This window comes from Leopardus geoffroyi, chromosome B1 (assembly GCF_018350155.1).
Source record: "Leopardus geoffroyi isolate Oge1 chromosome B1, O.geoffroyi_Oge1_pat1.0, whole genome shotgun sequence".
In the NCBI taxonomy this organism is placed as follows: Eukaryota; Metazoa; Chordata; class Mammalia; order Carnivora; family Felidae; genus Leopardus; species Leopardus geoffroyi.
In genome coordinates this window covers 73,632,182-73,657,322 of record NC_059327.1, presented here as the reverse complement: position 1 = coordinate 73,657,322, position 25,141 = coordinate 73,632,182, and the positions used below count along the sequence as shown (strand labels likewise).

Here is a 25,141-nt window from a genome sequence, read left to right as displayed (position 1 = left end):
CTTTTCGGGAGCCAGGTTCCCGCCTTTATTGCACCAAATGCTTATTTTCTGTTTTTACTGATTTAATGTTTCAATGTTATTTTAAAAGATGCCCTGCTTCATTGAATTCCAGTCAGAAGGGGCCTGCTGAGGGGTGCCTGGGTGGGGCTCAGTCCGTTAAACATCGACTGGACTCTTGATCTCAGCTCAGGTCTTAATCCCAGGGTCTTGAATTCGAGCTGGCTTGAGCTCCGTGCTGGGCATAAAGAAAAAGAAAAGAGAAAAAAAAAAGGGGGGGGGGGAACCTTCTGAAACATGATGCTGTGAATGGGGTTTGTGGGCTGGCTTGAGAAATGAGTTGTCATTACATCGTTTTATGGTGAAAAGCTTCCCCACTTCAGGGCACTTGGTACCAGGGTTTTGTGGGCCACGCCTACTCCTGCAGGTGTAGTCCCGCCCCATGGGGGAGGGATCGGCAGTGGGGAGTTCGGAGGGTCCAGAAACTCCGCACGGACTGCACGAGGTGGGTCAGGTCGCTCTGAGCCTAAGTCACCTCTAAAGGAGGGCAGGCGGGGCTTTGGGGATCTCTTTGCCACAGTGACTCGCGAGACTGCCGGTTCTTCTAGGTTGCCAGTTTCTGGGAAGGCAGTTCGGATCACTGCTCAATGCAGCCAGATGGAGGCGGAAGTTTACGTTGCTCCAAGAGGTGAGCATGGGAGGGGGGCCAGGTCCGAGAGGGCCTCCCCTTCTCCCCCACAGCACCCGCCAGCACCAGAGTCGGGTTCGGGAACTCCACACGTCCTGGACTTCCCGTACCTGCTCTGCCCCTACAGGGTCCCCTCGCAAGGTTGTGCCAGCATCACAGGTGTTTCAACTTTTTAACTGCAGGCCTTCTGTGTGTCATTAAGGCAAAACCTGCTGTTGGGAGCTAGGCGGGGGGGGGGGGGGGGGGGGGGGGGGGGTTCACACCCTGTGTGGTATTGGTATGATTCTGGGCTCCCCCTTCCTGTTACTGCCTGTGGGACTCTGGCCACCCTACTTAGGACTTCCTCCTATGATTGCCTCACTCATAGAGTGGGGGGATAGCACTAGCTCCTAAGGTAGTTCTGAAGATTATGTGAGATCATGTATTAATGTTCAAAAGATCTGACACATTTAATGCTCAATATGCATATAATTATTACAGGTATGTTAGATTTTCCAAATCCCGCCCCCCCCCCCCCCCCAAATCCTCCTGCTTACGGGGAGTACAAGTTTCTAGAGCACTGGAGTCCAGAACTCCCTCGTTTCTTAGATTACATTGGAAGGCAGAGAAACCAGGTTAGGAATTGTGTTTGTGCTTCAGAGCAGCCTCCGAAAGGAAAGCTTGGCCTGGAATTGATGTGACCAAGCCCAGCTCTTTGTGGCGGTTTTTGAGCCTGAACTCTTTCAGGGTTTTTCAGCATGAACCCTACTGCCATAGAGAGTTCTCTGTTACTCTGCCCCCTTCTGTTACTCCCCCCTTCTCTGTTACTCTGCCCCACAGCAAGGGCTTGGTATACTCTGCGGGAGGAACAGCTGGTTTTTAAACTGCATTGATAGAGGTGCCTGGGTGGCTCAGTCCAAGGTTGAGTGTCCAAATTCAGCTCAGGTCGTGATCTCCCAGTCTGTGAGTTCGAGCCCTGAGTCAGGCTCTGTGCTGACAGCTCAGAGCCTGGAGCCTGTTTCCGATTCTGTGTCTCCCTCTCTCTCTGACCCTCCCCCATTCATGCTCTGTCTCTCTCTGTCTCAAAAAATAAATAAACGTTAAAAAAAATTAAAAAAAAAAAAACTGCATTGGTGTGAGAGACCACTCCTCTTGGGTTTGCTTTTGCACCATGCCGGTTAGATCCGACCAGCTTTCCTAGCCTGTAATGAAATCCTGTTTCCTAATGGAAAATAGCTAAGAAGTGACTTACCTATGATATGATCAAAGATCCACAAGGATCGTTAGGGCCTTCTACCACTCATCAACAGGAGCTTCTTTATCCAGACTGCTTTGCTAGAAGAAATGGGGTCCTAATCAGCCTCTCCTATTGTTGTCTCTTCAAATGGTGGCTGTAGGTCTTTTTTTAAATGTTAGTGGAACGTGTTGTCTGTCAGGCTATGCTGGGGTCAGGGCTGTGCAGGCAGGAGAAGCTGAACTGTATGCCCTGTGGGCATGAGGAACAGAGGACAGGGGCCCCGCCATCTGAGACACATGAGCCATGGAGAGTAATGAGGGAGCGTTTGGCTATTTCTTGTCATGAAGCTCCTCTGCATTGAATGCGCTCATGTGCACAGAAATGCTGCGTTTAACTGGGGTAATTCATTCTACAGTGGAGAAGTGAACTGTTCTCTCTGAAATACAATATAGATTATATCCAGGGAATGAAAGCAAGTGCATTTTGGCTCATCCAAAATTTGGATCACTTTCACAAGTTTTAAATAACTTCCAATATTTTTTAAGAAGGAGAAAAGGTACCATATATCCATGTACAGATGGGTAAACCAGGCCATACAAAGGCTGTCTAAAGCCCCAAATCGGCCAGTTCAGGAGGTCTCCTACCATCACCTCAGAGCTCTTCCCAAATGGGATTAAATTAAAATATTAACCAGAATTCATGTATTTGAATATAAATTTTTAAATTTTATTTATTTATTCATTTATTTACTTATTTATAGTAAACTCTACACCCAATATGGGGCTTGAACTCATGGCCCTGAGATCACTAATTGCATGCTCTTCCAACTGAGCCAGCCAGGCTCCCCTTGAATATCAATCTTTATCATTACATCGATTTATCTGACTTTTCTCACTGAATATTTTTTCTTCTCCAGAGTAGGAAAAGTTGATATCCGTCTCTCCCACTTTTTTTGAGGATTAAAAACAAACATCTGAATAGCTAAATAATCCTAAAAACATTTCACAGGAGCTTATGATTTGTTCTCCAACCAAGATCAAAATGTGACATTGTCTTATTGCCATGTAATGCCTTACACATTTTCTCTCTATCCTATTTCAGTTTTATCTAAATTTAGATTCAGATCTTATCTGCAGAACAAGGAGAGTGAAAGCAAATTTGTGGGCACATTATGAGATTATAAGCATTTTGGAATGATTTGTGGACAACATAATGGAATTATAGAAATGTCAAGAGGTTGGCAATGGTAGTTAAGATAAGCATTGGAATATTAAAGCCTCATTTGTTATGAGAGGAGTAAGTTGGCCATTACTTATGATTTACCCGAAATAAAATACATATATAGTTGTTAGAAATACAAACATCTAACTCTTGCTCTATTATAAAATGTGTGTGACACAACTTATGATGGAATCATACAAAATGCTGAGCTAAAAATAAATATGCAAATAGTGTTCTAGAAAGTTAAAAAAATTTTTTAATGTTTATTTAGTTTTGAGGAAGAGAAAGAGAGACAGAGTGTGAGAGGGGAAGGGGCAGAGAGAGGGGGAGACACAGAATCCGAAGCAGGCTCCAGGCTCTGAACTATCAGCACAGAGCCCCACACGGGGTTTGAACTCACAGACTGACAGATCATGACCTGCACCGAAGTTGGACGCTTAAGTTGGATGCTTAACGGATGGAGCCACCCAGGCACCCCTTTGTTCTAGAAAGTTTAAAACAAAGTTTGACTTCTCTTTCTTCTGGCTGTCATTAGTATCTGAAGTAATAGATTTTACAGGTATGTCCAAATCACCATTAAACAATGAGCATAAACAGTGGTATAGCTAATCTCCAAATAGTTTTGCTACTGAAGGGCAAAAAAAATGTGATGCCCCCTCCCCCATCCGGGAAAATGGAATTAAAGTATACTTCTTAATGTTTATAATAAAGAGGGTGTCAGGGAAGGAACGAATGGGATACATACCTTGGTGTTCTCCCTGAGAGGGGTTTTCGGGTAGCTCTGAAGAGGATGTAACTGGTAATAACTGAGAACATTCCCCACATAGACAGAAACCGCCACCAGTAAAGTTTTATCGTGAAATACAGAGGGACAACCCACATCTGCAACAGTGTCACCAGCTGTCAGAAAAAATGAACAGAAAGTCTCTTTCAATGATTGAGGGCCCAGAATGTCATGTCCACTATTAAATGATTCAGAAGCTACTCTGGGAGAAACCACTGTCACCGTCTCGTCTATAACATGCAACTGGGTCACCATCCAGCTGTAAGCTCTTCTATACATGCCAAGTTTTGGAAGGAATTAGTATGGTGGTCTGAAAATTCAAATGGGAAGTCATCCAAAACATTCCTTTTTCTTTTGCCTCTTTTCTCCGGGATAGTTCAGATGAAAGCAACTTTGGGCTTCAAAAGCTGTGTGGTTTTGGACAAGTGAGCCTCACTTTTGTTGTAAAATTAGGGATAACAATGCCTGCCCTTCTTGCCTGTGCTGAGGTGGGGATCAAACGAGACCACGGATGGGAAAGTGCTCTGGAAACAGTACTGTAATATATGGAGCCAAGGGGCTGTTGTTCCTATCATGTACACGTGTGCAAATACATGGTGACATCAAAGGGAGGAAGTGGCATCACAGCAGCTTCTGGGACCTCTTCTGCCTGCTTCCCAGTGCACTCTGCAGGGTGAACCTTGGAGTCCCAACTGTGGGGCCCCCTCACCCTTGACTATTGGATTTGCAGCCCACCTTTTGCTTCTTGTCTTTCCTTTGCTTTTGTTTTGCCTTTTCCAGGCAAGCCAAGGTGGGGATCAAACTCTTCCCTATTCATCTGTGTGTAACTCCTTCGTGGCCTGTACCACTGACCTGAGTCCAAGTCACCTTCAGAGGGTTCTTTAAGTTGGCTGGCCCTACTCTCATGTGGCAGGAAGCAGGGTAGACTGAGCTGATGGGTTGTGAGTCAACAACTTGATATGGTTACCATAGTGATGCTCCCATTCTTTAGACCAGGCTTAATGCCAGCTATTACCTCTCTTGTGAAAAAACAGCCAGCAATAACCTCTGGTCTTATGTTTTAGCACATGCAGACTAACCCCCTATTACTTGCTCAGCACCAAAGTAAGAGAGGGATGGCAAAGAGGTTTTGTCTCAGGTGTGGACTTGAATTGGCAGTGGCCCCTGGCAATGCTCTGTTGAGGAGGATTCTTAGCCTGGGTCCTGGGGTAGTGGAAAGAGCATCATGATTGCTTAGTTATGTCTGCCAGTGGTGTGGAAGCAGTTGTTAGGGCATGTATTTCATGTATTTTTCATCTGAGTATAACAAAGACTGATGTTATTGATTTATCTTTTTCTTTCTTTTTCTTTCTTTCTTCTTTCCTTTTCTTTCTTTCTTTTCCTTCCTTCCTTCCTTCCTTCCTTCCTTCCTTCCTTCCTTCCTTCCTTATCTTTCTTTCTTTCTTTCTCTTTTCTTTCTCTTCTTTCTTCCTTTCTTTCTTTCTTTTCTTTCTTTCTTTCTTTCTTTCTTTCCTTCTCCTTCCTTCCTTCCTTCCTTCCTTCCTTCCTTCCTTCCTTCCTTCCTTCTTTCTACTTCATCTTTGTGATAAAAGGAGGCAGCTGAGGAACAAAAGCCTATGGATATAATTTTGGGTCCTTTAATAAGGTCTTGGTCATAATAGCCTTAAGGTCATAACCAAAATTATTTGATAAGACTTCAAGATGTGCATGAAAAAGACAAGGCCATAGCCGTTCCTCTTTCCACATCAAATAAGAAGACATTTCCAAGGTTTTTCATTTTTTTTTATTGCTTCATCCCCATAAATGAACTGATATGAAGTCTTCTGACAGTTGCTCTAAATCTTTGGGAGAACACTAGAGTTGTTATAAAACATGCATTTGAACAAAAATACACATGGAGCCAATCTAAGGTGATTATCTGGAGAGTGTGGGAGGAAAAATACCCTATAACCTCCCTTTTTTGTTTTCAAATTCCTGGCAGTACTTTCAGGGAATAGTATTTTTTTTTTTTTAAGTTTATTTAATTTTGAGAAAGAGAGTGTGTGGGTGCGCAGTGGGGGAGGGGCAGAGAGATAGGGAGAGAGAATCCCAGGCAAGCTCCATGCTGTCAGCACAGAGTCAGGGAAGAGTATTCTTTACTCTTGCCTAAATTAGTCAGATACAAACGTGCCTTGATTCATTGAGCTTCGCAGATACCATGTTTTTACAAATTGAACGTCTGTGGCAATCCTGTGTCCAGCGCATCCATCACGCCATTTTTCCAACAGCATTTGCTCACTTTGTGTCTCTGTGTCATATTTTGGTAATCCTGGCAATATTTCAAGCCTTTTCATTATTATTGTATTTGCTACAGTGATCTGTGATCCGTGATTGCAATTCACTGAAAGCTCAGGTGATGATTAGTATTTTTTTTAGCAATATTTTCTAATTAAGGTAAGTACATTGTTTTTTAGACATGAGGTGATTACACACTTAATAGACTACTGTATACTGTGAATGTAACTGTGATTTGCACTGGAAAACCAAAAAGTTCATTTGACTTTCTTTATTGTGATACTTGCTTTATTGTGGTGGTCTAGAACTGAACCCACATTATCTTAAGGGTATGCTTTTAATTGCTTTAATTTTCCATCCTACCTTGTGAGTGTGGTTATAGCTAATATGTGAGTTAGCACCTTTATTTATGAAATCAAGATAAATATATATCCAAACAGGGCAAACAGCTTTACCTAAGGAAGTAGAATACTGTTCCTGAGGACCAGAGACCACATAGTAGGTAGGTAAGACTCCATGTATGTCTACTTTAGCACTCAACATTAGCAACTCTGACCCTCTGCTATTGCTAATAAAGGTGTACAGCCCCTTAAAAGAAAATCACACCAGAATTTTGGTCATTTATTTCCCATAGCTGATTTTGGAGATAGCAATCTATGATAAGTGATATGTTTTCTGACTTTTTTAGTTCATTATCTCTGATATTAAAAAAGGAAACAAAAAGGGCACCTGGGTGGCTCAGTCGGTTGAGCGCCTGACTCTTCAAATGGGCTCAGGTCATGATCTCACAGTTCGTGGGATCAAGCCCCACGTCAGGCTTTGTGTTGACATCATTGGGCCTGCTTCAGATCCTCTCTTTCCCTCTCTCTCTCTCTGCCCCTTCCCTGCTTTTGCACACACATGCTTTCTCTCAAAGTAAATAAATAAACAAGAAAAAAAAAAAAGGAAACAGACATGAACTTCATCTTGCAAAACCTGATCATCGATCTTTTGCATTTTTCATCTTTCTGTTTGAACAATTTGATTCATCTTTACATTTCCCCATAAAAATACTGAAATTTTGGGGCGCCTGGGTGGCGCAGTCGGTTAAGCGTCCGACTTCAGCCAGGTCACGATCTCGCGGTCCGTGAGTTCGAGCCCCGCGTCAGGCTCTGGGCTGATGGCTCAGAGCCTGGAGCCTGTTTCTGATTCTGTGTCTCCCTCTCTCTCTGCCCCTCCCCCGTTCATGCTCTGTCTCTCTCTGTCCCAAAAATAAATAAACGTTGAAAAAAAAAATTTAAAAAAAAAAAAAAATACTGAAATTTTTTGTAATAGTAAGAGTCAGTTCATTGTAATTCAGCGAAACTGCCATGCTCCTATTTTTATACTTTAGATCATAAGCTAAAATTGACAAGACTAATCCATTTCCTCAAATCCATGGAGTTATTACAATCTATAATATTTTGGAGCAATGATTGGATTATATTTTTATAATACTAGGTCTCATTGTGGATCTATAAAAGTACAACCCATTTCTAGATGATCCCAAATTTCTCTTACTTGATGCCTGGGTTTAATTAGCAGTGCATAGCAATGTCAAATGTACAGACATCCCACTTCTTAAAAATAGGCCTTAGAGGTCAGAAACAAAGAGAAAGCAAAAGAACATTATAACATATCAGGTATGAAAATATTTGATTTCTTAACTAAGTGTATACCTAATGCCATATTTTCTCAACATGTAAGGGGAAAGGTCAGAAATTTGCATTATGAATTCAATTAATTCTATGAGGAGTCATTTTGAAATGAGGGCCACATTTCATATCAATTTAAAAGGTTATCAATTTCCAGAGCAGTTAAAACTTCTCATTTTTAATAGCAACTGCCACATATGAAATGTAGGAATTTGGTGCCTCATAAATAAACACACGAAATATGTGAAATCGAGGTGTATGCATGCGAGAGGAGGCCTGGCAGCTGGGACACATTAATAATGCCAGAGGGGTCACCATCTGGGCATGTGCATATAAAACACATCTGCATTGCTGGCGAAGGGCAGCCTGTGCATCTGTATCACATCACCAAACGTTCTCCCCACCCACACATCGTGGCAGAAGGAATTTCCTGACGAATCACATGCTGCCCAAAGGTACCATGTTTTTTTCTTGTATCTATGCACCTAAGGAACCTGAAAAGAACAGCAAATCAAGTCAAAACAAAGGTATCTTTTTATTTGCCTAATTATACAGAATGATGAATGGATCACACAACATGAGAGAGGGAGAGAGAGAGGGAGCGAGAGAGGGAGAAGGAGGTGGGAGGGAGGGAGGAAGTTATGTGATGCTCATTTCCTTTGCACTGCAAATCCCAAAGTGTTTGCAGCCATTTGTACATGTGTCTGTGTGTGTTTGTATAGGTGGAGGTGGAGCAGGAGCAGGGAGATGCCAGAGGTCAGCAGGAAATTCCCATGTAAATAAAGGACTCCAGGAAGTACTGTTGCTATGACTAGCACACAGGCAGTGAAGGGAAGTATGGATATAAACAAGTAAACGTTGGGAACTTTGGCATGTGGAGGGCTATTAGAAATTCACTTGGTCCTTATTTCTAGTTCCAAATCAATTCAGACTGTTGATTTTGCTCTTTGAATTCTTAAAGGAGATTGTGCCATGCAGTGTTAGGTATGTATGTGACTATGCATGTATTTGTGTGTTGCCTCACTTTAAAAAGATTTGAGCGGGCCTAAGGCTTTACTGGTACAGTAATATGTTCTAGTGTTTCACGGCTATTAATAGGCAGGAAGTTGATTTAAATAGAGCAATGTTTCAATCTGTAGCAAATTATTTGCCTGTGTGTTGAGGCAAGTTAACAGTGTGCCTGAAACCCAAATTCTTTGTATGTAGTCATCAGGCCTTCTCTTGATTTGAAGGGAGGTAAAAGGAATCTTTTTTGGCACCTTCCCCCTATTTCCTTCAGATATGAGAAATAGGGATATATCAAAGAAGGTGGAGAGGCTGGTGTTGAATGAAATTTTATTTTTTTAATTAAATTCTGTTTAAAAATGCTGTTAAAAGCGTTTGGAAATAATTTCGTTTTGAAGCTCTGCCATGTCTACAACATATCAACAGCATCAGTTGAAAAGAGAAAAATTCAAATATCCAGATGCTCTGTCTATATTTTACTAACCATATGACTATTTGGGAACACCCAGGTATTTAGTAGTAGTCCGAACAAAATAAGAATTTTCCACTTTCTGTCTATTTTCTCTCTTCACTTTTTGACATCACCTTGGAGCAGGTGATGTTATATTTTCAGACTTTGTTTTCTAAATAACATGGCTCCTTTGCTTTAGGTATTTATAGTAAGCCGCTCTGATGTCCACAGCTCCTACAGACCACGGAACAGAATCTAAGATTAAATGATCACTTCAGAATATAGACATATTTGTTAAAAGCTGTACTCTGAAAATATCTTGAGCTTTTGGATTAGTGCCCTCACCTCTGAAGCACATGATCCAAATTATGCATGCAATAATGTGAAAATAGGGGCGCCTGGGTGGCTCAGCTGGTTAAGCATCCGACTTCGGCTCAGGCCATGATCTCAAGGTTCATGGGGGGTTGAGCCCCACATCGGGTTCTGCACTGACAGTATGGACCCTGCTTGTGATGCTCTCTGTCTCCCTTTCTCTCTGCCCCTCCCCTGTGCTCTCTCTCTCTCTCTTTCACCCTCTCAAAAATAAATAAAAACTTAAAAAAATGAAATAATGTGAAAATAATGCCATTTTACATATAATATATAATACCCTCAGGGTGTAAATATATAAGTAAACTGGCTCCCACCTTCTGCCATCTATGTACTTAATTGTTCCATCCCAGTAACGTACAGAGCAATATCAGAATTGTTAACCTGCACTCCCATAAGACAGTTTTACCAACTAGGTACAGTGCTCATTTACAGTGTCTATTGCCTTAATCTTACAGATTCCTCTGATTTCCAAAGGTACGTAGCATCTGATTCTTCAGATGCTGATTTCATCAGTGAAACCATCTGGGCTTGGAGCTTTCTTTGGTAGAAAGATGTTAATTATTGGCTGAATTAAAAAATAGACATAGGCCAGAGGCAGGATATATGGGGTGACTTAAATGGGTAAAGCTAGTCAAAGGGTACAAACTTCCAAACTTCTAGTTATAAGATAAAGAAGTCTTGGGGATGTAATATACATTATGGTGACTATAGTTAACAATAATGTGTTGTATATTTGAAAGTTGCTAAGACAGAAAATCTTGAAAGTTCTCATCACACACGCAAAATTATAACCATGTGTGGTGATGATGGATGTTAACTAAACTCACTGTGGTAATAATTTCACATCATATGCATAAATCAAATCATTATATTGTACACCTAAAATTAATGCAGTGTTATATATCAATTATATCTGAATAAAAAAATAGAAATAGGCCTATTCAGGTTATTTATTTCTCCTATTTTGAGTTTTGATATAGTTTGTGTCTTTCAAAGAATTAGTCTATTTCATTATGGTTATCCAGATTTGTGGACATAATATTCCATTATTTTCTTTTTATGTCCATAGGATCAATAATGATGTCCCCTCTTTCTTTTCTGATATAGTAATTTGTGTCCTCTTATTTTTTTGGTTAGCTGGCTAGAGCTTTATAAACTTTACTGATCTTTTTCAAAAAAGTTTCTCAGTTTTTGGTTTCACTGAGTTTCTCTATTGATTTACTGTTTTTTAATTTAATTGCTTTTTGCCCTAATTTTTAAAATTACTTTTCCTCTGATTGCTGTAAGTTTAAATTACTCCGTTCCCTGGTTTCCTAAAGTAGGTGCTTAATTTACTCATTTTAGATCTTTCTTCTTTTCTAATATATGCATTCAATGCTATAAATTTCCCTCTAAGCATTGCCTTTCCTGCATCCCACAAAGTTTGATATGTTGTATTTTCATTTTCACTTAGTTCAACTAATTTTTTAGTTTCTCTTAAGTACTTCTCTTTGACTCGTGTGCTATTTAATCTCTAAATATTTTGGGATTTTGTTCAACTATCTTTCTGTTACGGATTTCTAATTTAATTTTTGTGGTCTGGGAGCATACTTTGTATAATTTCAATTTTTTAAAAAAAATTTTGGTGTGTTTTAGGCCCTGAATGTGGTCTATCTTGGTGAATGTTCTATGTGAGCCTAAGAAGAATGTGCACTCTTCTGTTGTTAGATGTATTCTATAAACATCAATTAGTGCAGGTTGATGAATGGTGCTGTTCAGGTCAACTCTATCCTTACTAATATTCTGCTTTCTTGATCTATCAACTACTGAAGGAGGGTGTTGAAATCTCTAACTAAACAATGGATTTGTCCATTTCTCCTTGTGTTCAATCAATTTTTGCCTTGTATATGTTGATGCTTCTTGTTAGGCATATACATGTTAAGAATCGTTATGTCCTTTTAGGGGGGTCTTGGTGGCTCAGTCAGTTAGCATCAGAGTCCCAGTTTTAGCTCAGGGCACGATCTCATGGTCATGAACTCATGCTTGTGAGATTGAGCCCCACATTGAGCCCCAATTCAGGCTCCACTATGGGTGTGAAGCCTCCTTAAGGTTCTCTCTCTGCCCCTCCCCTACTTATACTCTCTCTCTCTTGAAAAAAAAAAAAAGAGTTGTTATGTCCTTTTAAATAACTGAATCTTGGGGCGCATGGGTGGCTCAGTTGGTTGAGCCTCTGACTTCGACTCAGGTCATGATGTCATTGTTTGTGAGTTCGAGCTCCATGTTGGGCTCTGTGCTCACAGCTCAGAGCCTAGAGCCTGCTTAAGATTCTGTCCCCCTCTCTCTGCCCCTCTTCCACTTGCGCTCTCTTCCTCTCTCTCAAAAATAAACATCAAAAAAAAAATTTAAATAACTGAATCTTTGATCATTATGTAATGCCTCTTTTTCTCCCTGATAATTACATCTTTATTCTTATAAGTGAGTTTTTTGTCAACAACATATAATTGCGTCTTGTTTTTTGTTTTGTTTTGTTTTTTATTCATGGTGACAATCTCTGTCTTTTAATTGGTGTATTTAGACCATTCACATTTGATTACTGATATAGTTGGATTAATATCTACCATATTTGTAACTTCTCTGTTTGTTGCATAGTGTTTGTTTCTTTTCCTCTCTGCCTTCTTCCTTTTTTAGACTCTTTGGCTTTAAGTGAGAATTTTATGATTCTATTTTCTCTACTCTATTAGTATATTAATTATATATTTTTTCATTTTTTTATGTTTTTGGTAAGGCTTCTGGTCAATAGTAGGCTATTAGTAGTTAGGGTCTTGGAAAGTCAAAAGTTATATGCAGGTTTTCAACTGTGTGTGTGTGTGGGGGGGGGTGGGGGTGGGGGTGGGCAGCATCCCTAACCCTCCTGTTGTTCAAGGGTCAACTGTAGATTGTTACTATTACTGCTTTGAATGAAGAGTTATCTATTAGGTTAAGAATCAGAAAGAAAAGGATTTATTTTATCTTCATTTACTCCTTCTCTGACACTCTTCCATTATCTATGTAGACTTGAGTTTCTGACCTATACAATTTTCCTTCTTTCTGAAGAACTTCTTTTAACATTTCTTGTAGGTCATGTCTCCTGGTGATGAATTCCCTAATCTTTTTGTTTGAGAGAGAAAGTATTTCACTTTCACTTTTGAAGGATAATTTCTCTGGATTTAGAATTCTAGATTGGCGGATTTTTCTTTGAATGCTTTAAATATTTCACTCTATTTTTTTCTTGCATATGTGGTTTAAGAAGAAGAATCTGATGAAATTCTTGTTCCTCAGTAGGTAGGGTGTTTTTCTCCCTCTGGCTGTTTTTGAATTTTCCCTTTGTCTTTCTGCAGTATGAATTTGATATGTCCAGGTATAGATTTCTTGGTATTTGTTCTGCTTCTTCTCTGAGTGTCTTAGGTTTGTGGTTTGGTGTCTGTCATTAATTAAACAAAAATTCTTGACCATTAACACTTCAAATATTTCTTCAGCAGCTTTATTTCTTTCTTCATTTTGGTATTCCAACATGTGTATATTATGTTTTTTGAAATTGTTCTACGGTTCTTGAATATTCTTGTTTTTTAAAATTCCTTTTTTCTCTTTGCATTTCAACAATATTATTGAATTTACTGAATATTGAATTATTGAATATTATTATTATATTCAATAATATTATCTTCAAGCTCACTGATTCTTTTCTCAACCACATGTACTTTATTGATAAGCCTACTAAAGGCATTTTTCATTTCTGTTTCAGTTTTCTTTTTACTTTAAGAATTTATTTTTTTCATGGACTTTCCACCTCTTTGCTTGCATCACTTATCTGTTCTTGCATGTTATCTACTTTTTCCATTAGCGCTCTTAGCATCTTAACCATAGTTACTTTAAATTCCTAGTGTGATGATTCCCAAATCACTGCAATGTCCAGGTCCGGTTCTGATGCTTGCTTTGTCTCTTCAGACTGTTTTATTCTCCTTTTAGCATGACTTTTAAATTTTGGTTGAAAGGCAAACATAATGTGTGGGGTAAAAGAACTGAGATAAATAAATCTTTTGTGTTAATTTGCCTGGGGGTTGGGCTGTGATTAATGTTTGCTGTAGGTATCAGAGGCTTCGATTTCCACTAGTATACTTGTTTCTATCTCTCTCTCTGTCTTTGAGCTTCCATCAAAACTCCTTCTTGTATAGCCTCTGAGGCTTGCAGCTCTTTCAGCTATAATCCACTGTTATACTGGACACCTGCGATGTGGTGGTAAGGCAGGCGGACAGTGCAGGTATTCTATTCTGTGATTAAGTCTCAGTCCTTTTGTGGGCCTCTGTCTCTGTGCCATGATCTTTACAAGTGTAAAGATCTTTAAACTTTTAGTTTTCCCTTTGGATGAGACAGGAAGGCTAGAGGGGACTGGAGTGGGTAATTTCTCTTCCCCCACATTGGAGAAGGCTCTGATTTCCATTGCCGTGTCTCTGTGATGGAGAACACTCTAGGTGTAGTTCAGAACGATTACTTTTCCCCTCCCTCTGCCAGAAGCACAAAGGTTTTTTTGTTTTGTTGTTTTTGTTTTTGTTTTTTTTTCCCCTTGGCTCTACACCATGGGAATCTGGTGGCGTTCCTGGAGCTGGAAACCTAAAATAATATGAGGAAGCCCCTAAGACTGTGGCCGCCAACAGTTTCCCTCTCACACTAGTTAGTCTAAACTCCACTTCCAGCAATTCTTTGAAGTTACTCCTTACGTTTTTGTAACCATTGTGCGGCTCTTGCAGCTTCTGCTGCCAGTCAGGAGATCTCCGCTGTGATTCCCTGCATTCCCCTGTCTTTCCAGATTTTGGCTGGTGGTTTTCCCACTAACCTTAATTCTCTGATAGATCCGAGAAAACTTATTGACGTTCAGTCTGTCTAGGTTTTTCTTGTGGTAAGATGGGGGTGATGACTTTCAAGCTTTTTACCTGTCAGAGCTACAACCAAAACTCATTCCTATTTTTAAAAATTCCATCACTTGAAATATCAGGAAATGGAGGCTCACTGTGGTTAAATGCGTGGCTGAATTCTTGTAACTAACTCCTAAGCAGGTACTCTTCCCTTTACCATCCTGCCTCTGGTTGCTATTAACACATCTCACAAAATCAGCCTGGGGAACAGTGTGTGGGCAAAGCATATGGCAGAGCAGAGGGTGTGGCAGGAGAAGCAGGTGCACTGCTTTGAGAAAAAAAACAATACATTGAGATCTTGTAAAAGAGAGTGCACATTAACAGCTGAGTATTGGCTTTAGGTTTACAAAAGGGTTCAGAAAAGGATTCTTTTATTAATAAACTGCTTTCACTGTGTGTGATTGAAAATTTTAAACTATTATGTATTATATCAATATCATTTGAATGCATTCAGAGTTCAACTCATGGTACTGAACATTCACTACGTATCAGTCACCGTGCTAGAAGTTCTCACAGGGAAATGTTTTTGAATTCTAGTAACTTTGGAGATAGGTTCCCACCTTCAGTGTTTCCATTTTGCAGATTAGGAAAGCATGGTACAGAGAATATTTAAGGAGCTTATCCTTGACATGAAAAAAAACCCCAAAAAACTAGTGAGGTTGGATTCTAGTCTCCACTCTGCAACTAGTTAGTTATATAACCCTGACTGAGTTTTTTAATCCCTCTGAACTGTATTTAACAAAGGGGATAAAAAATAATTATCTTCTGGAGTAATTTAGATAATGTATAAAAAAACACTTATCACAACTTAATAACTAATTTATATGTAAATATTTATATATAGTAATTTATATACAAATCTGTTACTATAGGAATTATAATTAAAATTTTATAAATAATAATGTTACTAATAAACTGAGAGAGATTATAAAACTGAATAATAGAAATAAACTGTATTATATGGCCCCTTGTAGAAAAGAGGCAAGAACTTCATGAATCTTATAAACATGTTCAAAACTCTCTGTAGTTCTGCTAGATGTCACATGATCTTAGATGCCAAGAGAAACAATGTAAAAGTTAGGTTTTCCCTGGATGATAAGGCTGTTCAATTCAACATTTGTGGAAACATGTCCTTATCAAATTCCATCCCAAAGATGTTAAATTGAGGGGTGCCTGGATGACTCAGTCGGTTGAGTGTCCAACTCTTCTTGATTTCAGCTCACGTCATGATCTCATAGTTTCGTGAGTTGGAGCCCCACATCGGGCTCTGCACTGGCAGCTCAGAGGCCTGCCTGGGACTCTCCCTCTTTCTCTCTGCCCCTCCCCCATTCTCTCTGTCTCTGTCAAAATAAATAAAAATAAACTTTCAAAACAAAAGATGTTAAATTGAAGAGTATGTCAGGTGCAGGGTTTTTTTTGATACAGTTCATGCAGAGTACAATAAGAAAGCTGGAAACTAGTGCTGGAATCACCTATTATTGCTCTGGAAACCATTTCCAAATTCAGTGGTTACAGATTTCACCACGAGTTCCTGAAATGGCTGTGTTCTGATGACTGGCTCTGGCAGTGAACTCTTTAGAAGAAATGCAAAGTATGGGGCAAATTTGAGGCAGCAGTATGGGAAAGATCAGCCTCACATGCTGGCTCTCAACTTGAGCCAAAGATTGTCAACAGAGACATGCAGGAAAAGGGGCTACTCCACCCATTCCTTTGGGACAATGCATAATATAGATTGACCAGTGGGCAAAGAAGTAGGAAATATTCTAGAGGGTAACCGTGATTATGAGCTAATCTAGCAGAGTCCCAATAGAGCTACTATGAGACCAAAATCTGTCCTTGACCACTGTGGGCTATCTTCATTTGGGTTCCCGGCTTTGTTAAAGTGCCAGGCAGGATCACTCTAACAGAAGCCACTGGGGTGCCTGAGTGGCTTAGTTGGTTAGGCATCTGACTTGGGCTCATGTCATGATCTCACAGTTCATGAGTTTGATCCCTGTGTTGGGCTCTGTGCTGACAGCTCAGAGCCTGGAGCCTGCTTCGGATTCTGTGTCTCCCTCTCTCTCTGCCCCTCTCCCACTCACACTCTGTCTCTCTCTGTCTCTTAAAATATGAATGTTAAAAAAAAAAAATTAAAAAAAGAGAGGCCACTATCACAGTCATCTGGTCACCTCCAAGGGGATCCTTAGGACCACAGAACCCTTCTTGGTAGCCATAAAATAGAGGACCTGTGTGATAGAAGAACACAGAAGCAGCAACTTTGGGGAGAAGTGGGGTGACTAAGGGAGTCCAGTTGTTGGTGAAGGATGGGGTGCAAGTGAAAGTAACAAGCCTGGGGGCGCCTGGGTGGCTCAGTCGGTTAGGCGTCCGACTTCAGCCAGGTCACGATCTCGCGGTCTGTGAGTTTGAGCCCCGCTTCGGGCTCTGTGCTGACAGCTCAGAGCCTGGAGCCTGTTTCAGATTCTGTGTCTCCCTCTCTCTCTCACCCTCCCCTGTTCATGCTCTGTCTCTCTCTGTCTCAAAAATAAATAAAACGTTAAAAAAAAAAAAAAAAAAAAGAAAGTAACAAGCCTGGAAGTTATTCCAGGCAGCACAGCTTATGTAGTGAGCAATAAGAAACAATTTGGGAAGAACCCTCCAGCTAACCAACAGTTGTTGAGCTCAAGGATGTCTGCCTGGGACCAGTGTAGCCTGATTCATTAAGGGTTAGAACCTCCAATGGCAACAAGTCCTTCAAGTGGCCTCTGATCCATGGGCAGGTCTATCTGTGGCTAGGTAGAGCCATTGTGTGAGCTCCACATTGACTGATGTGGTGATACACATCTTCAGAGAGTTGACAAAGGGGCAATTTCTTCAAATACAAGACAAGGACATAGTCTTTTTTGGGATAAGCCGCCTCGAAAGTCATCAAATAAAAATGGTGTTGGAGTAGTGGGGTATAATGCAGGTCAGGTGGCTCATAAGGCATTTCCTTTCAAGGGCAGGGGGTTTTCTATGCAAAATCTGTACTTATGTTGCCATGGAAACTGGGCATGTTTTAAAATATCTAATCCAGAGATAATTATCAGTTATAAAGGAATTATGGAACAGGGCTATGAATGGTTTCCTTAAGAATTCAGGTTTCTTCTTACTTAAGGACTCCAGAGATTCTGTATATTAGGTTATTTCCATTTTGCAGATAAGAAAACCATGGTTAACATATATTATGGAGATTTTCTTTTGTATAAGTGAATAACTAATGAAATTTTATTCTAGTCTTTTTCTTTTAAAAACAATTTGTTCAAGTGCAATATAGAGGATGTTTATTAAATTTTTTTTTAAACGTTTATTTTTGAGAGAGAGAGGGGAGAGAAAGAGAGAGAATGAATGAGTGGGGGAGGGACAGAGAGAGCGGGGACAGAGGATCTGAAGCGGGCTCTGCGCTGACAGCAGAGAGCCTGAGGAGGGGCTTGAACTCCTGAACCTCTAGATCATGACCTGAGCCAAAGTCGGACATTTAACCGACTGAAACACCCAGGCGCCCCAGGGATGTTTATTTTAATTGACAAGACAGCACTGGCATGGCAGCAAATGTGTTTGCTTAAAAAAAAAAAAAAAAGGATGTCCCTTTCTTTTTTTTTTTTTTTTAATTTTTTTTTTTAATGTTTATTTATTTTTGGGACAGAGAGAGACAGAGCATGAATTGGGGAGGGGCAGAGAGAGAGGGAGACACAGAATCGGAAGCAGGCTCCAGGCTCTGAGCCATCAGCCCAGAGCCTGACGCGGGGCTCGAACTCACGGACCGCGAGATGGTGACCTGAGCTGAAGTCGGACGCTTAACCGACTGAGCCACCCAGGCGCCCCAGGATGTCCCTTTCTAAATAAAATGTTCAAATTGTCTAAACTTAAACAGTATGCAGAATTCAAAAGGGAATAATTTTTGTGATGGTTAAAAATGAAATACAATAAAATACTGGTCTAAGCCAGCATTTCATACGTCACAGATAAGTCTTCTTATACAATGACAAGTCCAAGACCCAGAACCATGTAGTGTTAATTGAGGACTTTCTTCCTGTGCAACATACTCAAATCTAAATGACTGGTTCTCAAATGTGGTCTCAGACCAGTAGCATCAGTACCACCGGGGAACTTGTTAGACATGCAAAGTCTTGGGCCCCTATTCAATCCAGGACTTTGTGGGTGGGACCAGGAAATCTGATTAACAAACTGATTCACCTCTCCATGTGATTCTGATGCACCTTAAAATTTGAGAACCACTGCTCTTAAACATTGCAGTAGGAAGGTCTCAGGTCCAACATGGCCTGAGCTACGATTCTGAGCCCATGAGATGGCAAAGTTCCAGGGGACTTTGCTCGAGTGGGATTGGTGTACGAAAATGGGATCAAACTCTACTGATGAGGTCAGTGCAATGTTGGCATCAACACATTTCCATAGATATGCAAATTATCAATGCCAAGAGAGTTTATTGCTCAAAGTTAGCCTCAATCTTCTGTTTCTGCTATTCCTAATCCTCCTTTTCCTAGGGCATTGGCAGAAGTTGCTATTGCTAAAGGAAAATTGGTTTACTTAAACCAGGGATTCTTGGTCTTGTTACTATTGACATTTTATCGCAAAGAGCTGTCCTGTGCACGTTTAGTGGCCTCCGTGGCCTCTACCCACTACAAGCCAGAAGTAATTCCCATCCTCCTCTCCCTTCCCACTAAGGCGTGACAATCAAAAATGTTTCCAGATGTTGCCAAGTATCGCCTGGGGGCAAAACTACACCTCGTTGAGAACCATTGACTGAAACCAAAGCATTTCCTTCAAGGGAGGGATGTGGCAGGAAGAACAGGATTCCAGAAGTCCCCCTGGGGCAACTCACATTGTAGGACCGGCCATGCCTCTGTCTCCACTGTACCAGCACTATCTGGGCGATGACCAGTGCGCAGAGGAAGATCAAGATCATCTCCACGTGCATGGACTCATGGCCCCGGTGCATCTTGTACATCCTTTCCTGCTGCAGGCTGGAACCAGCAAATGAGGTCATCTGAAAAAGGCCTCAACCCTTGCACAGTATATTTAGGAAAAAAAAAAAAAAGTTTGGGCTCATAGAAAGCAATTGGAGGTTTCAAATGTAGGGGGTTTTAAGCTTTGATTATAGTTTTCCTGGTTGTTTTTTTTTAATTAAAAACAAATTTTTTTAAATTTTTCCTTTTCTCCCAGGTTTGAGGAGGGGGCAATGGAGAGGAGGAACCTGAGTTCATCAGGGATACCGATTCCTCTCAGCCCTTAGCTTGCCTGTGTGGTTTTGGCCTCAGCCTTGTCCTTTCAAGTTAAGGGATGGGGCTGAAAAAATCACTGATGGGCTCTGGACAGACCTGCATACCAGTCCCATCGCCACACAGACTTGTGAAAGTGACTCATCCTCTCTGCAGCTCAGTTGCCTCCTTGCAAACTTAAAATAATGGCCCCTCGGTACTTCACAAGATCGTTCTCGAACTGCAAACCCCATGTTATTTTATTTGTTCTTAAATAAGGAATAATAATTATTATTAGATTATAATAAACTATGTAATATATTATATAACATATAATATATAGATCATTATATTAGATTAAATAATATGAAATTTCCATTTTCGAAAGTCAAAATAGTAAAATATGGTAATTTCAAGTAATTTTTAATATTTTGAAGTAAAAGGATATCCTGCAGATGGTGCTAATGGAGAGAATGTTATCCAGAGGCCTCCAGAAAACTCCTGAGTGAGCCGTATAAATTTTTTTTTTTTTCATTATAAGGAGAAAGAGGAAGCCTAAGTATTATCTTAGGTGGGCATATTTAGATGATGGCTGAATGTTTCAGTTTTTAGTTGGACTCTTGGTTTTGCATAACGGTAGAGAAAACACTATAACAGTATGTCATCTGGTTTAACTTCCTATAGCAGAAGTGGCTTCAAAGAAAGCTTAGAGCAGTGGATCTTGATGTTGCTGTAAATTGGAAATCACTGGCGAGTTTTAAAAGTCTCAATGTCCAAGCTGTGGCCAGATCAATTAAATGACCATTTCTGTGTGCTATGGGCTGAACTGTGGGCTTCCCCACATTCATATGTTAAAGTCCTACCCCCCCTTCCCCACCAGTTACCTTAGAAGGTGACTGTATTTGGAGATAGGAACTTTAAGGAATAAGGTTAAATGCTGTCACTGGTGGGCCCTAATCCAATCTGACTGGTGTCCTTAGAAGGAGATCCGGTTATAAACTCACACAGAGGGAAAACCATATGAAGATGCAGTGAGAAGGCGGCCATCTGCAAGCCAAGGAGAAGTGTCAGGAGAACCCAAATGTGCTGACACCTTGATCTGGGACTTCTTGCCCCCAGAACTGTGAGGAAGTAAATTTCTGTTTAAACCACCTGGTCGTGGTACTTGTTATGGTAGTTCAAGTTCCCAATGTGATTTTAAGATGCAGCCAAGATTGAGAACCACTGGGCTAGAGGAAGAGAGAGCAGTCCAGGGTCAAGATTAGGGCAACAGGGAAAATTATGAATGTTGCCAATCAAGTACTTTAGTGGTTAGCATTATCTTTCATCCCCAGTGGGGCACCATGAGTCACAAAATCTCTTGAAGTTTCTTTCCACTTATGACTAGATATGGTGTGAATTTAGTGTGCACATCAGAAAACACTGCAGAGCTGTGTCTGGGTGGCTCCGTTAAGCGTCTCTTGATTTCGGCTCAGGTCGTGGTCTCACAGTTTTGTGAGTTGGAACCCCGAGTCAGGCTCTGTGCTGACAGTGTGGAGCCTGCTTGGGATTCTCTCTCTTTCCCTTTCTCCCCCTCCCCCACTCATGCTCTCTCAAAATAAATAAATAAACTTAAAGAAAACCCCACAAACACTGCAGGGTAATACTCTGTGCCATAAGATTGTAGCCTTTTAAAGGCACCCCTTGGGTATGTGGGTTGGGTTCTTCCCCCTTTACTAATAATTTATTTTTTTTAATTTTTTAATATTTATTTATATTGAGAGAGAGAGAGAGAGCAGGGGAGGGGCAGAGAGAGAAAGAATCCCAAGCAGGCTATACTGCCAGCAGAGAGCCTGATGTAGGGCTTGAACTCACACGAAACATGAGATCATGACCTGAGCCCAAATCAAGAGTTGGACGCTTAACCTCATGGGAATGAGCCATCCAGGAGCCCCTTTACCATAACTTCTACAGCTACTCTAACGAGTAGAGAAGTACTAAGTGCCTCAGAAAAGGGCACTGAGGGTGCCCCCTGCTGGAGAACGTGTAGAAATGACCCTGCAGAGCCTAGTAAATCTTCTTGCCTGAGGTCAGCTTCTTTGAGATGGAATCTTAGAACGTTAATGCTGGAAGGTACATTAGACGTACTGAAACCCCTACACTCATCAAATGAAGAAGATGAAGTCCCTATCAGGTAAACAACCTGAATAAAATTACATTGTTAATAGTCTTTGTGTTGGAAGCGAACTTAAGAAACAAATGATTTCCAGAAGCTCATTGAAAAACACACTTGCTCCTCTGAAGAAATGGGAAGTGAAGAAAAATAAAGGGGTACAAGAGCTTATAGTTTTTACAGGCACAACAGCAAAATAACTATTTAATATTCTATTTAATGAAAAGACTTTCAACTTAGGCCATGTAGATAGCAGAGTGAATTTATCATCAGCCTAAAATAAGACTTGCATGGATATAAAACAAAATATGCTTTGTGACATTCATCTATTATATATATAATTATATATAATGAAAACACTCATTATTTCATTATAGATAATGAAAACATCTCAAAATAACCTATGTGGATGTACTTTGAAGGTATCAAGTAGTATGCAAATGTAATAAGTATTTCCTATTTTGATTAGGAATACATTCATAATTGATTACCATAATGCAAAAAAGGAGGAACTTTTCATTTTTCATTTTTTTTGGTGCCCACAGGGCCCTACTGGCCCCATAGTAAGTACCAGAACACAGGGGAAATAGCATATAAAGAAAACCAGATGTATCTTGTGCCTAAAATAAATACTAACTTGACACTGTCCTATTTTGAAGGACATATAAACCCAGCTTTGTGGGACTGCATGAATCACACTGTAGGAAACAGATGAAATCCTTGCGGTTTGGTTTATCCTATCTTTGTGCATGCATGCTAAACTAACCCACCTTCTGTGCCCCGAGAAATTTACAAATAAATGATGGCTTTGTTTGATTTCTCAAACTGTTAAGGTGGAAATGTAATTTTTAGTTAAAATGTAAGTTTAAACAATTAAAAAAATTCTAATCACTTACTTCCATTCATCATCCGCAGAAAGCTTTGTGTGAGAGATCTGAAAAAAACAAAAAGAGCCCTTCTCAAAACTTCTTCATTTTTTCAGCTTGTATTCTACAGCATTACATGGGAAACTCAAGCCATGAAAAACAGTGATGTTTCCTAGTACTACAATAATTTAGGATGAAAACCCTAATAGAATATTTGCTTACGGAACTAAGACACACACACACACACACACCCCCCAAAAGAGTAATTAAGTTACTGTTAATAAATATTTGATTCTGCTCCTGTCAGAGAATCAGATGAGCCTCCATTCCTGTAGTTTATTTGGCAATTCAGTCGAGGTTGTAGAGAGTGGCCTCCCAATAAGCAGTGTCCCCTTGGCTTTTGGGATATGATGTAAATCCTGTTGCTGGTGTCTTAAATGATGCCAATGAGTAAATATCACCAAGTTCAAGGTTTTAGAGACTGAGCTGACCAGAGGCTCGACTTGTTTGGGACATCTTTTGTGTCCTCCTGTTAATTTAATTTAAAGCCTGGCCCCAGGGAAGAGGGTAATCTGGCCTTGCCCTTGCAGACTGAGCTTGAGAACACAGAGACCAGGAAGTGTTTTCGAATGACCTACAGATTGTAGGCACATGCTGCCTTCCCTTGATCACTACTAATCTATTACATTTGGTGATTTGAAACCTTTTTTTTTTTTTTTTTTTTTTATAAATTTTTTTTTTTTTTTCAACGTTTATTTATTTTTGGGACAGAGAGAGACAGAGCATGAACGGGGGAGGGGCAGAGAGAGAGGGAGACACAGAATCGGAAACAGGCTCCAGGCTCCGAGCCATCAGCCCAGAGCCTGACGCGGGGCTCGAACCCACGGACCGCAAGATCGTGACCTGGCTGAAGTCGGACGCTTAACCGACTGCGCCACCCAGGCGCCCCTGTGATTTGAAACCTTTAAGGCAATCCTTGGAAAGACATAATCTTATAACTTTCATGAAGAGCACAGACAGCTTAATCCCTAGTCCTATATGTTAAAAGCTAAAATCCCCAATGACAGCAAAGAAGGGAATGCAAATAAGACATTTGTTACACAAATCTGATATTAAGTAGGTGTTTTTTCTATATGTTTTATTCAAATGGCACCAGCAAATCTGACACATGGAATAAAAAAAATAATGCCATCCATTCAATCTAGGATTTCTCCGACTTGGGGTAAACAGATTTCATAATAAAATCTGTGCTTCTGCCATAAGATTGAGGGGTTCCCTTAGAAGAGAGAATAACACAGCTAAGTAGAGGCTTAGGCAGTATTTGCACAATGCCAGGACTTGACAGATAATGCCAGGAAGGAGGATAATGCCAGGAAAGAGGAAATGGGTGAAGCAGCAGGTGATGCTGGCAGCTTCTCTATGGTTCCCTGCTTCTGGGTGATCCCATCAGGTGGTCCCTGATATTCAAATGGTGGTCAAAACAACTGGAGAGCCTCAGGAGGTTCCACTGAGAGGGCTAGTTGAATCTTTAGACCCCAGGGTTTCCCCAGCCCCATCTTCTCTTAGGCACAGTGAGGTATCTGGCTTGGGGCTGGGCTGGGGCAGGCAGAGACAGGAGGGGGAAAAGGCACAGTGCTTGTGCATTCACTCCAGCTCTGGATGTGTCCATTTACTGTGCCTCTCCCACAACCCTTCACCCCACATCTGGGGTCAACAGGGAGTCAATGGGGCACAATCATTTTATTACTGTGGGCAGAGGACCCTGGGTGCCTATGGGCTGGGGTTGGGGGTTGGGACACATGGGGTGGGTTGGGAGGTGGCCCTTGCACTCTCCTGCTTCTGGCTATCCCCCCATTGCAGGGCTGAGGGCAAGAAGCAGTATCCCTGGGGTTGGGGAGAATAAGGCCCTCAGAGCACTGGGATCTTCCAGGAGCATGAGGACATTACTGCTCGTTGCTGAGCTCCTGCCTACCACCTGCCAGGAGAGTCCACCATTGGTTTCTGAGAACAGCTGAAAGTTGTTGCCTCTGGGGAGTGAAAATCAAGAATGGGGAAGATGGAGTGGTGATGGGGTCCCACTTAAGTCTTGTAGAACTCTTTGACTCTTTAAATTGTGGATATACAGAACTTTAATAAAAATTAACATTAAAAAGAAAACATTTCCGGGGCGCCTGGGTGGCGCAGTCGGTTAAGCGTCCGACTTCAGCCAGGTCACGATCTCGCGGTCCGTGAGTTCGAGCCCCGCGTCGGGCTCTGGGCTGATGGCTCAGAGCCTGGAGC

The 25,141-nt window shown here is 40.9% G+C and overlaps 1 protein-coding gene across 4 annotated transcripts in view; it reads right to left on the bottom strand.

Moving 5' to 3' along the window:
* The window catches only part of RNF175 (ring finger protein 175), a 49,143-nt gene that overhangs the window by 16,017 nt on the left and 7,985 nt on the right, over positions 1-25,141 (bottom strand). For 3 of the 4 annotated variants that reach the window (XM_045465225.1, XM_045465232.1, XM_045465252.1), the window contains 3 exons: positions 22,892-22,929; positions 19,468-19,609; positions 3,868-4,022 (listed from right to left, as the gene is read on the bottom strand). In XM_045465225.1, coding sequence (XP_045321181.1) covers positions 3,868-4,022; positions 19,468-19,609; positions 22,892-22,929 — 335 coding nt within the window. Of the gene's footprint in view, positions 1-3,867; positions 4,023-19,467; positions 19,651-22,891; positions 22,930-25,141 lie in introns of all 4 variants that reach the window. The other variant, XM_045465241.1, reaches the window with a different exon arrangement.